This window comes from Curcuma longa, chromosome 2 (assembly GCF_044706935.1).
Source record: "Curcuma longa cultivar G26 ecotype Majalengka, Jawa Barat chromosome 2, ITB_CL_G26_1.1, whole genome shotgun sequence".
NCBI classification, from domain to species: domain Eukaryota; kingdom Viridiplantae; phylum Streptophyta; class Magnoliopsida; order Zingiberales; family Zingiberaceae; genus Curcuma; species Curcuma longa.
This window is the reverse complement of record NC_133862.1, coordinates 10,511,945-10,530,633: the sequence shown is the minus strand read 5'-3', so window position 1 is coordinate 10,530,633 and position 18,689 is coordinate 10,511,945. Positions and strand designations below refer to the sequence as shown.

General features: G+C 33.7%; 3 protein-coding genes across 3 annotated transcripts; 1 reads left to right on the top strand and 2 right to left on the bottom strand.

Moving 5' to 3' along the window:
• Window positions 1-1,209: 1,209 nt before the first annotated feature.
• Window positions 1,210-9,994, bottom strand: LOC141821062 (protoporphyrinogen oxidase 2). Its single transcript, XM_074708424.1, has 18 exons — window positions 9,875-9,994; window positions 8,527-8,566; window positions 8,155-8,290; window positions 7,855-7,920; window positions 6,369-6,419; window positions 6,207-6,263; window positions 5,951-6,045; window positions 5,436-5,472; window positions 5,208-5,273; window positions 5,021-5,061; window positions 4,295-4,415; window positions 3,469-3,654; window positions 3,261-3,335; window positions 2,681-2,804; window positions 2,434-2,542; window positions 2,195-2,269; window positions 1,947-2,053; window positions 1,210-1,388 (listed from the first exon to the last, which is right to left on the bottom strand). Exons 1-18 carry the CDS (start codon window positions 9,906-9,908, stop codon window positions 1,282-1,284), a joined length of 1,527 nt encoding a protein of 508 aa, XP_074564525.1. The 5' UTR covers window positions 9,909-9,994; the 3' UTR covers window positions 1,210-1,281.
• A 2,296-nt stretch (window positions 9,995-12,290) lies between these two features.
• On the top strand, window positions 12,291-17,379 carry LOC141821773 (adenylylsulfatase HINT3-like). The gene is made up of 7 exons (XM_074709133.1): window positions 12,291-12,617; window positions 13,174-13,229; window positions 14,433-14,490; window positions 15,832-15,898; window positions 16,861-16,916; window positions 16,999-17,052; window positions 17,121-17,379. Exons 1-7 carry the CDS (start codon window positions 12,402-12,404, stop codon window positions 17,205-17,207), a joined length of 594 nt encoding a protein of 197 aa, XP_074565234.1. The 5' UTR covers window positions 12,291-12,401; the 3' UTR covers window positions 17,208-17,379.
• A 183-nt stretch (window positions 17,380-17,562) lies between these two features.
• On the bottom strand, window positions 17,563-18,444 carry LOC141821774 (uncharacterized). Its single transcript, XM_074709134.1, has 2 exons — window positions 18,246-18,444; window positions 17,563-18,153 (listed from the first exon to the last, which is right to left on the bottom strand). Exons 1-2 carry the CDS (start codon window positions 18,429-18,431, stop codon window positions 17,821-17,823), a joined length of 519 nt encoding a protein of 172 aa, XP_074565235.1. The 5' UTR covers window positions 18,432-18,444; the 3' UTR covers window positions 17,563-17,820.
• Between the last annotated feature and the right edge of the window lie 245 nt (window positions 18,445-18,689).

Sequence of the window (18,689 nt, the reverse complement as noted above, 5' to 3'; positions counted from 1 at the left end):
ATCGACAATCTTCTGTGTTAATGGAGGTGTTGTATGAATCTATCCTCTTGGAATGTTTGAGGCTGTCGCCAGGTCCGGTAAGAAGTGGGACAAGATCATGACAGACCTAAAGGTTCTTTTAATATGGTCCATCTCATCTCATGGTTTTCATGTCCCATGTAATAGTAGAGGTTCACTAGGAATGTAGCAGTGCACAAATGCAGTTAAAAGATCTCTACTCATGTTTGCTTGTGTCGTAAAGCTCCGGAGCCCAAGCAAGTATTGAGTGGCAACACCTCACCATTGGAGATTATTCCCACTGGTATTTTTCCTTTTACCTCTAAATGATCATGTTCTACCCTTTATTGCTTACCTATGTATTTTCATCTAAATGCGGTCCTCTTTGGTACTCCCTCTCTACGGCAGGAAATTTAGAGAGTGAAGGACAATAGCAATTAAGACATTCTGCAAGGAGAAAAAAAAACTCATCATTGTTCGACTCAATATTCAGCTAAAATGGTACAAATCCAATATAACCCTATAGAAGCCCCTCAATTGTAACATAGATATAGATATATAGATGAGAGTATCACTTCTTACATACTACCATTAAGTAATACTCATTGAAACTACTCTTTGGCATTGTTGATATGGGTACATACAAAACAACGATAACATTTACTTGTCATATAACATGGTATCAATATTATTAAATGACTAGAATAATACATTTTGACTGTGCCAACTAATATCAACCAGAAGTTAGCAGTGGAAAGATAATCCATTGAAGAGGGAAGAATAAGATGAATGGCACCCATAATATGACAATATAGCACTAGAAATGTTACGGAGTAGATTTCATTCAATGCTAGACGTTGAGAAGGAAACAAAAGTTTTCATAGGCCTGATATGGTAGTGTAAACTTTAAACTATTGCATTGATTTGTACTTTCTAATTCAACCTCCACTCTGGTAACACAGAAAAAAGTTACTACTTACTAAAGCTTCCTTAGGAAATGACCTACAGATGAAGGTAACTATACCGGGCTGTCATGTCACTGTAAGCTTCAAATGCCTTGTCTCCACCAATCCTCCTTCAAGTCTTGAAACTGCATTAATGATACTTGGCTACAAGAGTAGGATTTCTTGATGCCGTTATCAGTTTGGAAGGTACCCAAAGAATGAATATCATTTCCTATTTTTAATTCCATAGTCAAAACTCAAGAAGTGATGAAGAGATGAAACAGAGTATATATATTTTTACAGTATCTGAACAGTTTGAAGTCTGCCATAATATGTAACATCAGGCATCCTGCTTACTACCAGAATTGAGATAAGAAACGACACGATCAGCTGCTTTGATCCCAGAAGTTATTGCTTTTCCAACAGACAGTCCATCTCTGTGGTTGCCTGAGAACCATATTTGTTCACAAAAGTGCATTGCATAAGAAGCCATATAAGGTAAATTGTAAAATACAAAGTTGATTCAATGAGAAAAAGCTCATAGCATGTGCTGGGAGTACTTAGACAACTGTGAGTGTGCTTAGTTTGATTCTAAAACCACTTGTATTGCCCAAAGATGAATATTGTTTCTTCCTTTGAGATTGCACCAACAATGGCATTTTAGTTTAAGGCGCAGCCTTCAGTATCCACCAATAACTTAAGTGAAACTAACAGTCAATCTGTCTTCTAGTTTCATTGAGAGCAGAAGATACTAAGGGTGTGTCATCATTACAAAATGATGAATTTTATAAGTCAAGATTGAGTTATTTCATACTAATGAACAACTATGTAAAAGATTTCATCCATATAGGTATTTTAATTGATATCTGAAAACTGAACAATGATAACACATGGAGTTTGGAAATGATAAATCTACTTCGGATAAGGGTATAACCAGAGTAGCATAGTAACCTGTGTTTTTAACACATTAATACCCTACAATCATAGACATGGACATCAACTTGCCTGCATAGAATAAACCAGGAAGATTAGCCTCCATCTTTTCTATAGCTCCAATGACTAAGTCATAGTCAAGGTCATATAATGGAAAAGCATTTCTCCAGTAGATATGCCTGCAATTTAGTGTATAGGAAGATCCTCAAAGCATCAAATGTATGGTTGTCTTGAAAATTCAAATGACTAACATAAGAAATATTAAAACAACCAATGAGACAATAGTTCAGAAGAACGAAACATGCCCCCAGTGCACTTACTTCACAAACGTTGGTTGCCCATCCGTACCCAACAATTTCCTCAGATCCGAGGCCACAATTTCTTTCAGCTCATCACTACAAAAGTTTATGGGAAAATGATATATATATATATATATATATATATATATATATATATATATATATATATATATGATACCTATTTTTTAGAAATTTCACCTCATTTTTTTTATTTCAGAACATAAATCCAGAATCAAAAAAGAAGATAAACTAATACATACACTGATGCTCCTGCTAGGTCTTTATTACGACTTCCCCCAACAAAAGTTGTATAGAGATATTGATCAGAGGGAGCTCGGTCAGGAAACATCATGGAAGAGAAGAGTGTACCTACATCTTAACTATTTAGAAATAATAATAATAATAATAAATGGTTGCTCAGTAAAACCAGATTTTATGTTAAAATGCTAAAATACAAAAGTATGATAAAAACAAGAAGTCAGAATGAAAAGTCTTAAAAAATCTTACCAAGAGTCTTCAAGCCATTTTTTTGTTCCTTAGAAGGGACAAGAACTCCAAAACCTTCCAACGGCTTTTTAACTGTGTCCTTTTTAAAAGAAGTAATCAGGACGGATAATGGCAAATAATTCAGCTGCATAGAAAAACTTTGATTATTAGCTCTAAGAGGCTATGCATAGAAAAACTTAGGATAAAGGATCATAGATAAACTTCAATATATAGTTTAAACATGAGATACTATATAAAATTTTGATTATTCGCCAAAGCTAAAACACCACAATCTTTTAGCCTAGAAAACAATTTTCATTTTAACAGGTGAGGTGACAAAAATCATTTCAAAGCATCAAAAATCAAATTTCCTTGTGGAACATACAAAAATGGCTCATGTGGAATATTACATGTTGGGACTAATATAGCTTTTCTTGTTGATGATGATGTTGGGAAAATAAAAAAGGTGTTTTTCTCAATAACAATTACAAAATTAGAAACTTGTCCACACTAGGCCAGTGCACAATAATCAACTATAATATAGTATCTAAATCCAAAGGCATGGATAATGTACTAACAAATCCAATTGCAGAAAACAAACCTTAGGAAGAAAGTCCATCATAAATTTGTTTTTTCCTTTCATGAATTTCATCTCCTGAACATTGCGAAGTGGAGCCTGAGAAGAATAGGAATTCAGTTACACATCAAGAAATTTAACAAATATTGCCTAACATGTTCCTGAAAACAACAAATTTTCCATTTATCAGGGAAGTTACTAATGTTGTCGAATGTTTCAGAAAACTCATTACCGTCATTATGACTGCATCAAAAGGCTGATCCTTTTTCGCAGCATTTTTCCCATCATTTGCACCATAAGAGATTGACCAACTAGTCAACGGAGAGCTACCACGGTAGCTACAAGATAATGACAAAACCTTTGAGTTCAGTTGCAGGTTATCAGCACCAACCTCCTCACAAAGCTTGTCAGTCAGAGTCTGCAAAGAAGTAATATGTTAAGATATATCCATTAACAATCATAGTTACATTAAAAAAAAACATGACACACTGAGAAAAAGGTCAGGGTTGGTGAAGGGATTCATCACACTTAGTCATTGATGGTGTACTGATATTTCTCATACAATCAAAAAATATAAAAACCACCATTACTATACTTAGAAAAATAGTGATACATTATAATAATAATAATAATAATTAAAAACCAGATTCAAAAAACTAACTGCAATATCTTTGAAGAACTGTTATTGGTGATTGCTCTTCAAATTAATGACTCCAGCCAAATTGCTAGATCTAAAACAAGATGGTGCCAAGGAAGATACATTCAGTAAAATTGTAGACAAAAATCTTACAACAACAACAACAACCAAGACAAAAAATCTTACAAATTATGAAAATATATCTTGCAGAACCAAGTCAATGGAGGATGTAACCATTACAATTAATTATTTTACCAAGAAAAGAAAAGGATTAGGAAGTTACCTTGACCATATTTAAAAAATAACACTTATTAGGTCAGAAAAGACCATCATGGAATATTTGAATATGTTATTTGCTTATAAATGAAGAAAGATGTGTCAAACAAGCAACAAAATGGTTATATGAATTCTTCAAATTTACCTGCATTCCACCATAAAATGAAAATGAACCGCGTTGCCTTTTCTTTCCATATTTGACCTCATTATCATTGGGTTTGCTGCTTTTCTTGGACCGGATGGCTCCAATTAAGAGTGAACCAAATCTGATAGAATCAAATAGCAAAGGTAAGGAAGTGGAAATTTCTCCCACAAGCAGCATGAATAGAAGTATCAGAAAAATATCTTATGTCATGATGTTATCTTATGACATGCCTATCGCTAACTAGTATAACTGTGGAAAATAAGTGGAAACTTGTGACAAGAATACTGGATAGGCACCCAAGAGTGAACAGACAGATCGAAAAGTGAATTGAAGTAAAAGGCAAAAAACAGATAAAAGAAACACATAGAATGACAGACCAGCAATAAATTATATTCACCATTTACTGACATGTAATCATATGAAAGAAGTGAGGATTAAAAGAACCACATATGTATATCACTGCCTTTTTTCTTTTCTTCTCTTTTTCATTTTTTTAATGGATAAAAGAAAGGCAAACTGCCTATTGAGCAGGTCATGATTATCAACGACCACTGAGAAAATTCTCAAACGCCAAAATATACTAATTGAGTAGAATATGAAGTTTGCTTAAGGAAATCAATTACTACAAACAGATTGTCAAGATAACAAATTGGGAAAAAGCATTGGTACCATCTACATACGTTCCAAGATCAGCTAAAAATGTGAACTATTGAATAATTAACTTACTTCTTTTCAATATTCCATAATTCTGGAAATGCATGGCGTACCTGTATGGATCATGAATGCATCGAATAACTAACTATAAAAAGAGAAAAATACAAATCAAATTTAACACGAGGAAACTATATAAGTTTTATCAGTGATAGTATCCATGTCATGGTATCATAAAACTGCGATAATATTGAATACTGACAGACAGTGTCTCTGGATCTCCAGCACTAGTGCCAGCCACAAAAGGATCAATTAAATAATCAACAACCTACAAAGTATATAGTAATTGTTAAAGCTTCTGAAAGTACATCCAGAAAAAATGTAGTTTTGATTCTGTGGGTAAATTAGTTTTGTATACAGCACAAGTGAAAAACAATGAATGAAATGTCAAATCTCTAAGCATAAAATAAATTAATTAAAAAAATTCCACCTCTTCTCCAAAATGACGTTGAAAGAAATGCCCCACACTGCAGAAACCAAAATGTGATGCTTAAAATACTTGCTCTTTGAGCTATAGACAAATATTTTTAATAAGAAACTGAGAGAAAATCAACTAGATTCAAATTTAGGCATATATCAGAATAAATAAATAAATAAACATAGATCTTAGCAATCAGTTCAATATTACCAATTAATATCTGCATGACTATATGCACAGAGGTGAAACCGAGTAAAGAGACATTAAACACAAGAACTATTTTGTTGCAATAAGTTTCAAGTCCTTAAAGTGAAATGAGTTAAATTGTCAGTTTCAATAGCATTAGCTAGTCATAAAATGACGAGTTACCCAAAGCAGCATAGTGATGATATATCAGACAACCTACTAATACTTCACACTGGTGAAAGTGACTGTATGATTTGAAGATCTAAAAGTCAAATATTTTCATTTAAGGTTGCTACAAGAAGAAAAACTAAGATTAATTGCAATTATAAATAAATAATCACCTTTCCTGCAAATTTGCTTCAGTCACTTGACTCATTTCTGATGGTTGCTTTCTGACATAGTTCTTCCATAAAAGTGGTTCTAGCAGTATTTTGACCTGCGATTTAACAAAATATCTGCAAATTTACTGAGATAGTAAAAAATGAAATCCACCATGTAACATCAATAGACTAATGTAAGAAGAATGGCCCACAAACAAGATGCCGTGTCCAAAAAGAAATATGAATCATTTACAGAATAATTTAAAGGTGAACAAACCTTTGATTGTGCAGAAAGGAAATTGCTTGTGAGCAGTGCTACTGGATTCGTTGGAATCTAATGCAGAAGCAAGAAGCAGGTAAAAAGCATAAATGAGTACAAAATGTAAGCAGATAAAGGGTAAGATATAGATTGGCTCAGACACATTAAAGAAAAAAATACCAACTGTGGTGTTCCATTCTTCACAATATACCTCTTGCTTTGAGCTTTAGGCTGCAACATAAGATAAGTATGAATTAAGCTGAATATGTATTGAGCACTATGGAACTAGAAGCAGTAACAGTTAGGGCATGACTAGGAACTGAGACAGGAACTTCAAATTTGTTACATAACTATCATGGCCTAAAGAGGATGACTGAGTGCCAATATCTTTAAAGTTCCATTTGTAATAAATTAAACCCATCTGATCTGAACACCCTGCATTAGGACTGAATAATGAACAATATACTACAATAATAAGACTCCAACCAAACATTAGAATAAAACAGCAGATATTTTGTCCCTTTGATGCTTGGACTCTTCATTTACTCCCTTCGTACTTGCAGTAAAGACTGGCACTTCAATATTGACATTCCTACTTAACCTAAATTATTCAATGTTTCCAGATTACAATATGTTTGCAATCTCATTATGTAACAAGTAGAAAAGGTACACAAAATGGCAAAAAAGGGAACGCAAGGTGTGTGGTTCAGTTCTAGCAAGTTCATAAAATTGAAGGTAGATTGATTTTACAAAACATGGATATGAATAAGACATTCTTTTCAATTGACTTTTTCTCTCCCATTGAAAATAAAACTTCGTATGACTTAGTTTAATGACACAGAGAAGGACCCAAGGCCCAGGGGAGAAGGCAGTGGCCCATCTCCTCCTCAATTTTTGTATTAACTAAAACTTAATAAGAATGCACTAATTATCTTTATAAATTATTACTTTATCAACAACATTTGCCCTATCAAAATCCCAGGCCTTCCATTGTGTTGACCCAACAATCTTTGAATTATTTTTGCATGTTAGCAATGCAACTCTATGAATTCAACCTTATATAACCATGTAGTGAAGCAATCCATGCCCATTAATTGATCCACCAGTCTGATTTCAGAATCACTATTTGTCACTCATCAATTCTTTCTATAATACCGTCTCCCTGCTCTACAACCATACCCGATGAAAGATTTAGAAATCCTGCAATTCGATAAACAAAACCTTATACAACTATATGATTAAAGTAATGATGAGAATACTATCATTTTTAACAAGTTCTACTAGTTAAACTTTAAATCGCATTTCCATGAATTAAACACTTTTATCCTTGAAAGCATTATTCATACATCATTATTACAACTAAATAAAGTACGAGCAATTAGTCACACTAGAAAAAGATGGGTCCTAAAACATCCTTGGAAACATAAGTTTGGGAAATTTTGTATAGGAAATAGATGGAAATTGTAAATTAGATAGTATGACTGAAAAAAATGCAACTGTATCTTCTCGAGAGCACCATTGCCTGTAGAACTCATGCATAATTTCTAAAAAAGAATATGCGCCAAAAATAATTAAGAAACATTACAAAGCTTTGTTACTGATGAATGTTTTTCTCCAGATTAGTAAGAATATATAAATAAAAATATATTAAATTAAAAACACTTACTATTTGCAGATTTTCTCTTAGACCGAGGGTATCAATCAATCTACCAACCTCCCATTCACTTTCTGTCTGCACATTAAGACAGTACCTCTAGTAAAGAAGATATCACGCTTATAGCTTGACTATAGACTGAACCGTAATGACTGTCATGAAATAAAAATATAGTAAAATTATTGTAAGTAATTATTTAGTGATGGAAATTGAATTGAATTGAATCGATTGCTTTCTTGACTGAGGCTTGTCAATCCAAATGGACCTACTTCCTCACATACATTAGAGCACATGCATAGTTAGTAAACTCACCATAGTATTTGCCCCTTCATCCCAAATAAGACCATTCTCAGAACCGCTTCTTATTTTCCCACCTGCTCTTTTTTCAGCTTCAAATAGGGTCACGTTTAGACCACTTGACTTGAGCTTGTATGCAGCAGCAAGCCCACTTAGGACATTTAAGAGTTTTGTTTAAAAAAAAAAAGTTAAGTGTCAAATAGTGAAATTTTTACCATAACAAAAAGCAAATTGTAGCCTTTTTATACATTATACTAGAGAGAGAGAGAGAGAGAGAGAGAGAGAGAGGATAAAAGTTAAGTGGATTAGAAGAATACATAACATAACCTCATAGAAATCAGAAGGTGTCAAATCACTTATTAAAACTAATAAGAACTAGAATATTACCTGATTCCACCACCAATGACTGCCACTGACATTGTGGAACCTGAATGGTTTGCTGCCCATTAGGTTTCTAAATAAGCTATTTAGTAGTTATGATGGCTAAGAATATCATGTCTTAATTAAAAAAACATTAAAAATACAATTTAAAGTAATAAACAAAATAACATGATAAATACAAAAGAAAATTAAATATAATATAATAATGACCGTACCCTTCTCTCCCCTCCAATTCCCCCAAGGCATTCATAATGATAAATGAAATAAAACAAATACTAAAAGCCATGTGAATGAAACTAGATTTTTCTGAAGTTTGGATCGCAAAGACCTGAAGCTAGTGACAAAATACAAAAGCAAATGCAGGAATCCATGTGGAAGTTAAAGTAATACCCCATACTAGCAAGAGACTTAAGTAATAACCCTCTCTTTCAACAATTTCAACTATAAAATTTCAGCACAGCTAGTTTTCAACTAGTTGACAGGAATGAGTAATTTTTATGCCAATCTCATAAATTCAACTATAAAGATATTTGTAACATGAAATATGGGCAGTATCGTATCAACATGCAAACTTGTTTAGAAGAAACTTATGTGCTAAGCACTGATTCCAATGTCACATGTATTTATATGCAGTATTTAATGTATTTCTTTGACTTATACACCTCTTCAACTCTCAGATCCATGATTCAGAAACATTGTTAAAATATTCATTGGGTACTTCAAATATTACATTCAAATTCTGAACATAGAACAGACTCTGTTAAAAAAAACAGTCACAGATATCTTATTCCAATGAGAGTAGAACTAACTAATTTTCGCACAATCTATATGGAGTATATGGAAAAGTCTCAGTACCAGTCATTGCTAGAGTGAAAAAAAAAAACAATCACAAAAATAATCTCCGTAAGGGTGAGAAATTTCAGCAGCATTCACCCCAGTACAGAAATTCTGGTAATGAGACGTTTGAAACTTGAGCTTGAGCTCCAATCATATTAGTCATCCAATATTTCATCAATCAAAGTTGACCTAATAATATCCATAGCTCCCAATTACCACGAATCAATCAATTACATACAACATCCCAACTTCCATCTCTCTCTAAACTGCATCTACCGCTTCCTATGTTGGAGGGTTTGGCTGTTGTAAACTAAAGCCTCGCTCGCTAGGCTCAAGAGAAAATCCCAGAAAAAATCAACTAGCCATGCCCATCTAGGGCAGGAGAAAGCACAAAAACTTCAACAAGAAGAAAAAGGTCGTTCAGATTTTTGTGCTGCTCCCTCTCGGAACAACAACAAGAAGAACGACCGAGAAAATATGCGCATCGACGAAGCAAAGAACAGGAAGCGAGGATTACTGCGTCCGGAGCCGTCTGCTTCGGCAGAGACCATGACGGTGCTTCCAACTTTGGAGCAGGCGCGGAGAATGGAGAGTGGAGAACGGGAAATGAGATGAGTCACGAGGATCAGCTTGCGGCCCACGGTATTGGCCGGATCCGTCAACAAAACAGATTGCCTTTTATAGGCACGTAGATGTCCCATTGGTGTTCACGCCGGTTACTTCCAGCCCACGAAGCATAATTTTAAAAACGCTCCATCATTTACTAAAATTTTAGAATACACCTTATCCAAAACTACTTATTTTATGATGATAAATCCAACCGATCCGGTCCCCATTTAAAGAAAAATTTCTATAAATACGTCGAAGTTTTCCATCGGCCACCAAGATAAATCGGGAAGCGCACGTAGCGGCCAACCCAAATGCCCAGTATTCTTTGATTACGATCCTCATTTGAAGAAAATTTTTTATAAATACGTCATAGTTGGGAATCAAATCGCGGATGCCTGAGTGATAATTTGGATGTCCTACCGTGACACCATGGTCCCGGGGACAAAACTACTTATTTTATTTATCAGATGTCTCATTTATTAATCATCAAAATAATATCCACTCCACTTGTATTATTCAATTAAACCTGGCCTCCTCACTTTTATCTATATGAATACATAAAAACTAAATCATAACACGTATTGTAATAATAATAATTTGTAACTACTATAACATATTAATAACTAATACATATTATAATAATTATAATTATTATAATATAATAATGACTAATCCACGTGAGTATAGTACAGTATGAAATCATTTAAAAGAACAAATAAGAAAATTAAAATTTGAATTTCAATAGATGGGAATGAATATTTTAGAAACTGACCTCTAAGTTGTATTTTGAATTTATTCGATAGATAAATTAGAAAAAGATTATCTATTTTTAAAATTAATCAAGTGACGATTAATATTAACTTAGAATGAATAGAATTTCATCCATGCACATGTTATAATATATTATTGATGAATATGAATTTGAGTCTAATAGGATTTCACTTGAATATATATTATAATAGTTATCAATAGTAGTTGTTATATATTGTAATAATTATGAATAGAAGCTATATATTATATATTGTAGTCATGCTTCATAATTTTTATATTGTAGTTGTTATGATATTCCAAATTGCTAGAGTAAGAATGAATAATTTGAATAAGAATGGATACTTTGAGTGTGGGTATAGTAAAAAGGTGTGTAGTGAGTACTGATAACAAAATATTGAAATCATTTAAAATTTTTAAAAAGTTGCTAACATGAGTGCATATTTCAAGGGTAAACAAATTTAAATTCCACAAAAATATTTTAAAAATAATAATAAATATTATTTTGTTTAAATTACATTTATTTTATAAACTCAAAATGGTTTTAACTTGTATCAAATGGAGAGAAAACTTTAATTAGGGTAGTAAAAATAAATTGAACGTTCGCGAATAAATTTAATGTTTGATTTGGTAATAAGTTATTTATATTCATTCGATATACACTTGATCAATTAAATGAATAAGTTTGAATAACTCGTTAAACTAAACGAATAAACTTAAACACATATGTGTTTAGCTCGTTAATGTTCGTAAATAATATTCGTGAATAATATATTATTGAATCTTATTTATTAATAAAATTCTTATCAACATATTAAATAATCAAAAGATTTTTAAAATAAATAGATAAGTTTATATCATCAAATTTAATAACCGATCGACTAAATAAATTTAAAAATATAAAAATTTCAAAGAATCAAATAAATTTAAATTGAGAGATTAAATTCAAACCAAACTAAAGCTTATAAAAAAATCAAGTTAAGCTTGAATAATTATTTTAATAATTTGATTCATTTTAAACTTAACTTGATTATCTTATTAAATAAATGTAAATACTATAAAACTTTCTATTTAACTCATTTACGCCCCTAAACTTAATTAAACTTTTATACATCTTTCCATGCATCTATTAAAGAACTTGTTCAATTACAATTACAATTAGATCGCTCTTTCATGTTTTTATTAATTATTATTATTATTATTATTTCATTTTTTAAAGTTATTTAAAACAAAAGTCAATCAATTTCTCTTTAAGAAAAAAAAGTTTATTATGCAATTACGTTGAAAACACAACTGGTATATATATAACAATATTAATAATATTTATTAGGGGTGTTAGAAATTTTTTAAAACTAAATTAATTTATCTATCTTCAAATTTATTTACGAAATAAAAGTATTCTTAGAGAATTTCGTATAAAGGTTTGATTTGTTTGAAATGAAACTATGGGGGTGAGAGTAGAAAAAATACATAAAAAAAAAGAGGTGAGTGCTGGAAAATTCTAGAGGTTTTATACTTTTGTTAGCTCGTAGAGTTAGCAGCCACTTGGGAGTAGATAACGCATTCGCTCCCACCCTGTGGCTGCCTGGAGAGGGAGAGGGAGAGGGAGAGATTTGATGGCGACATCATTCCGCCTGAGCCTGCCATCCGCCGACGATCTCTGCTAGATGGCCCATCACCGCATCGCCGTCCTCTCCTCTCATCTCCGTCCGTCCGGCCCTACCCCTCCCGGGGTCGCTCAACGCCCTCCTGAGCCCGACGAACCGCCGTGTGTCGCCACTTCCAGCTGTAGCGGAGGCGGAGGCGACGCCGATTCTCAACGGGCTGGGGAGGCAGGATGCGTCTTTTGCCGGATCATCCGTGGCGAATCCCCCGCGTTCAAGGTAGCCTGCTCATCCTTTGATCCGTCTAGGCTTTCCAATGCTAGTGTTCCTTCAAAACCGATGAATCTTTTTGTGATCGTTCTCCACGTTGATTTCTTTTTTCCCTTACTTATTTCAGGAATGTTTTTTTTTTGTCTTATTGACTCTGTTCTCAGTTGTCAATTGGGATGAATCTTTGTGTTATTCTCTTCTAATCTGGAGAATCATTATCGCTTCCATCAACGTAAAATCTTTTTGTCAATTGCTGATGCTTAAAAATATTTTACTAATTTTTTTGCGGATAGATGGAGTTTGTATTGCATGATTGAAGTCATCAACATAGTTTAATGGAGGAAGCAAGATGGATAGCTTGTGCTGATACTGTCTAATAATGTTATACAGTTCCAGACATGTACAAGTGGAACTCCGAACCAATATGGGAAATCATATTTTAGGTTTAGCTAGAGGGACTAGTAGATTAAATGGATAATCAACATGCTACTTCTAACTTTTTCGAGCAGTTTATCTTATTCATTTTGACTTAATTTTAATTGCTAGTTTTGCCTTTCATTTGCAGCTTTATGAAGATGATGTATGCATATGTATTTTGGACTCTAATCCATTGACTTCTGGGTAAAGTTTTTATGCTTTTTTATGATTATGCTCTAAGGTGCTACATGGTTATGAGTCTCGATATCCATTCGCTGAAGTATTTAATGGATAAAAAAGAGGATAATGCAATTTAACTAAACTTGGAATTTGTTAAAGGAATGAAATTACTTGATAATCTTCTATTGATATGCAGCATTTTTGTTCCAATCCTCTTTGATTATATTCTATTTGCTTTTGGAATTTTCTTTATATATTTTTGTTTGGCATATTACCGTACTAGTATTTTCATGTATTTTCTTCTATATTTTTATCTTATGTCATGGTATTTATAAAATAGGGTATCATGTATGAACAACAAAAAAACATATTGAATGAAGAATTATACCTCGATTATATTATTTTACATGTAATATAGCTTTCCCCAACCCTCATCTAATTCTCTTATATGTTATCCTTCATCCTTGTTATTCTTCTTCATCATGTTTCTATTGCCATTCTCCAGATTTTCAGTGTTGGTTACCGCTAAGCCAAGGTCAAGCTCCTTGTGAACTAGATATTCATTAGTGCTCACTTCTGGATTATCTCTTCGATTCAGCCAAACTCCTCAATGTCCTTACATCATCTGTTTGTTCTCATATTTCTTGGTAAGCTCTTGGCAACATGTCGTCAGTTGAAATGAGCATAAACATGGAATTACATCATCGTGTTTGCTCTCTAAAGTTGAAGCATCAGTCTTCTTGTGATTTTTGATCGGAACATATATATTATATATGTGCCACAAAGGCTATCCAATCTAGAATTATATTATATTTAGAGTTCGCGGGCTCATTGCTAATATTCCATCATCGTGAAGTTTGTACAGATCATGCTGATTGAGGTGTGCCATCTGATCTGACCTTTGTGATCTAGAAACATTGAGCATTCATCATCTGCCACGTTAACGTAACACCAGTTTTAAAGGTGTTAAAGGAAAGAAATTAACTAATACTCGTGTCGATTTGCAATGATTTTGTTTTGATTCATCTCTGATTATTTCTCGATCCTCCTCTGTTATTCTTTTGGTTTGTAATGGAATATTTTTGTTATCATATCATCAATAAGTAGTTCTTTCTATGATGTCGATTATTGAATGAAGCATTATTCCCCAATCATCTTATTTTACAAAATTATTGACTATTTATTTATTTCATGCTGAATTCTTTTATTCATCTTCTTGGGTTGCAGGCACTCACTCATCATTCCAAAATCACATTCACCTTCATTGGAAGCAACTCCGCAATCTGTGAGTTTCCAGTGTCCTTAATCTGAAGGCTCTTTACTCCTGACCCTTCGAGTAGCATTAGTCAGTAACTTGGAGAAACACCACCTGTTTGTTATGCTTGTTGCTGTTTCATCTTGATGAATCTGATCTTGGGGCATTGCATCATGGTTTTCTTATTCTATTTTGTCAAAAAAAAAACCTCACAGTAACAAATGTCTGTAGATATTTGCTTTTTGAGCTTTGATTTTTTTTGTTTCTCACTGTCATAAGGAATTGCCAATGACTGCTCTGCAGTTCTTGGATCTTTCTTTTTCTTGACTCTTAGCATTTCATGTTCATCAGAATCGGAGATCTTTAGAGTTATCATCTTGACAAGAGTTGGATCTGAAATTATATATAAATTATGGGCTCATGAATATGGAAAGCAGGTCCTGATATTGTTCGGTATTCTTTGGTTATGCATTAAGTATTTTGCCTCTTCCCTCATCAATTCTTTGGATTTAAAAATAGGATCCTTAGTTGAGAACCTCAATAAGTTTCACCATGCCAATGAACAAAATACTAAATCTAAAACACGTGTCTAATTTCTACAGTCTATTGATGGACATGCATGCTTCAATGGCTAGTGCAGATTGAATACCTACCACTGTTTTGTTCATTGGAGATTAATATTCATATAAACCACAGAGGAACAATATATATATATGTATGTGTATATATATTCTATTTAACAACTGGAATCAAGAAACCATATCTGAATTTTCAGATGTCAAAGAAATTCATCGTTCAACTGGCATAATTTTTTTTTGTCTAGACGAAACAAGCAAAATAGTTCACGGAATGGCATTTATGTCAATGTTTGTCATAGCATTCAAATTATGCTTTCTCTTTCAACTAATTTTGAGATACTGCACTGAGATTGGTATGGTGGGAACTGGCATGATTTATCATGCTTTCTCTTGAAGTTCAATTGCCCTTCTGTTTGTTTTTTGTCTCAAAATTTCTGTAATTTGAATATACCAATGCTTGTAGATAAAATTTCTAAAAAAATCTAAGTTTTGGCTAGGATTTCAATATTCACATTATTTTTTCTTTCTGAATTTGATACCTTAGGATGAGCATATTAACACCTCTTGATGACTCATACATTAGGTACTACTTTTCCTGGATAATCTATTATGAAAATTGTATCCTGCTTACATTGCTTGATTATCTGATATTCAATTATTATAAAATCATCCCCTGTTCTGGTAACTAATTGTATATATTTTCATGATATAGACTACCCTCTAGATTAATTGAAAGATATGGGAAAGGATGTATTTCATCTACTGTTTTCGTATTTTTATGTTTTTGATGCAGGTGATAGCATCCATGTGTTCGAAGATACCCTTTCTTAGCAATTGTATAATGAAAGCCACCCAATGTGGTAGGTGGAATGTACTAAAGAGATCTCTGCTTTGATGATTTTGTACATCTTCTTTATGTTTGGACTTAAGGTATATTATAAACTGTGTACACTAGGCTGCTCTTTAAAGAGGTAAGCCTTGAACTTGGCTACTTGTTAGTTGGCTTGTGAGAACTCTTGAACAATTTTTGATTCATGGATTAAAATCTCAAGCCGTGTTGGTCAACATAGTCAAAAATTTTCGTTCAGTTCTTGCACTTAGACATGGAATGACATAAATACCTACACTGCATTGTGTAAAACTATAATTTATGTTCAGTAAAACTAATCATGTTATCATGAATAATTCAATTAAGTATTGTGTGACACGATATAGTACCAAAATCATATTGTTCTAGGAAACATTAAAATTCTGGCACGATTCTAGACCTTGTATTGAGGGAAGAACTTCTGCGTATTAGATATTCTTTTTTTCCCCTTCTCTTTGATTATTTAACTACTATTCGACACAGCCTTGTGTAAAATTAACAATTTGCACGATTGGTTTTCACTAGTTTGTTTAAGTATATTGGTTTCTTATATTCTGTTATCTTAAAAGAAAAGGCTTGTAACAGCACTTTTTTTTTGGCTCGGCATCATTTGATAACATTTTGCTCTTTTTTTTTTTTTTTTGCAAAGAAAAACAGAATCCTTAACATTGTTGCAGGCACTTTAATATAACCATGCTTCTGTTATTCTTTATATGTCTTTCCTCTGAATGTTTATTTGCATTAAATGTCGTAGAAAGTTACTAGTCATCTCAATAGAGCAGTCCACCTGTTCGCCTTGGAACCATTTGGCCTAATCTGTTCATCTTTGTGAAATAAACGCCATTCCACCTCTAGCTGTGTACTTTTTCAAAAACCAGCAGTTGGATTGCCCCATGTGAAAGCACCTTTCCTTGTCATTTTGTGGAAGAGTTACTTGTAATGTGAAAATTGCAGATTCATTCAACTTGTTGGTTAACAATGGATCAGCAGCAGGCCAAGTAATATTTCATGTTAGTACTGAATTTAAGTTCAATAGATGGCTTCGAATACCAGTTTCTGTCTGCTACCTTATTTAGCCTTTGCCTTCTGCAGACTCATCTTCACATAATTCCTAGGAAGGCTGGGGACCAGCTATGGCCCTCTGAGGTAAAATCTGTAAATTTTCAGATCACTTAACTGCGTAATCAATGACTTGTTACTCTTATTACATGCAGAGTTTTCGAAGACAACCCATTGAATCAAACCAGGAAATTGTTGATTTGGTGAACTCTGTTAGGGATCTAGTTTCTTCTAGGTCGTAGAATGATGTGTTGATAAATATCAACTACAATTTTCATGAATAGTTAGCTTATATTGGTACTATTACAGAACATTGTACACATGAATTTGTTATCTGTATTCAAATTTACTTTTGGGACCGATTACTTTTCAAGTCTGTAACATGGTGATTGAAGAAGGATACATAGTTGTCCATTCTCCCTTGTGGGTGTTTGAAAGAAGAACATCACATGAAAAAGTTATTTTCAAGTTGGAAGTTTTTTGGTGGGTGAATTTTATCACCTAGCTGAATGGAAGCAGATGGCATTTGGAAGGTGCATGAACTCTAGAAAGTTTTTTGTGTGGAAGCAAGGGAAAAGGGTATAGAATGTGGCATTCATGTCCGTCCACCAAAACAGAACAACATTTATGTCACTTTATGATGCAGGTACAGTCAAAGCCTTTCATATCACGAGGTACGTGTCTTCATTTAATGAAAAGATGGCCCATGAAGCGTTTGAACATGGAGCTGATTTCATTCGATCGTATTGGCAGTTCTTCTCATTACCTTACATTTTCACCTGACCTTATTATCAGGGGCTCCAAACCGCTATTATATATATATTTTTCTACTAACCTACAAGCTCATGCCCACAGTTAACGGAGGAGGCTCAGAGTTTCCAAGGGTTTCACAGCTTCCAGATTACGGCGAGACACATCTTGTGACTGCAGCAAGTGCAGATACTTGCAATTTGGACACAGTGGTGAAGATTTGAACATCATGACCAGAAGATGGCAATTGACACAGACTAATGCCACCATGTTGCCACTCGAACTGCATCGCCGCTTCATTTCCTGAGCTGGGTATGTTTCCCTCCCTTCTGAGAATGGAAATGCTGAGATGTTAAGGTCCAACTCCATGCTCGCCTCCTTTGGCCTCATCCAGCTTGTCTTCATCGTCTTCCTGTTTAGGTAATACATGTTTCCTGACTGCCACAGATCGATTTAAACAAAGTTTAAATTTTGTTCCTCCTGTCATATTACATATACATATATTTGCCAGAGAGAGGTTTAGTACTCACTTCTAAGTCTAAGCACTGCTCCCAATCTAGTGGCAGGGGATCATTGAGCTGGAGGTCAATGCTGCTGCGTTGGCTCACTGGATTACTCCATATCAATTGTTGCTTCCTCTTCATCGTGGTAATCACATCTGATTCCTCACTGAAGATTGACTGAGGCGGGCCGAGAGAAAGCTCTGTGTGCTCCATGGCCGCCTGTTTGAACCAGGTACCCTCCCTCCTTGTCACCTCGTTAAGCTTTATGAAACAACTTTTATATCTTCATACGTGTAGTCTGCAATATATAGAGCTAGAGGAATGGTAAACTCGGAGAGATACATATTTCTAAGATTGATGGGATCATGCAAGGGCGCGCGTGGTGAGTAAATAAGGTTCTTAAAGTGAATTCATCCAACCCCATTAAGAGGAGGGCAGTCCTCTGCATTTAAAGCGGACAGTAGACTGGAG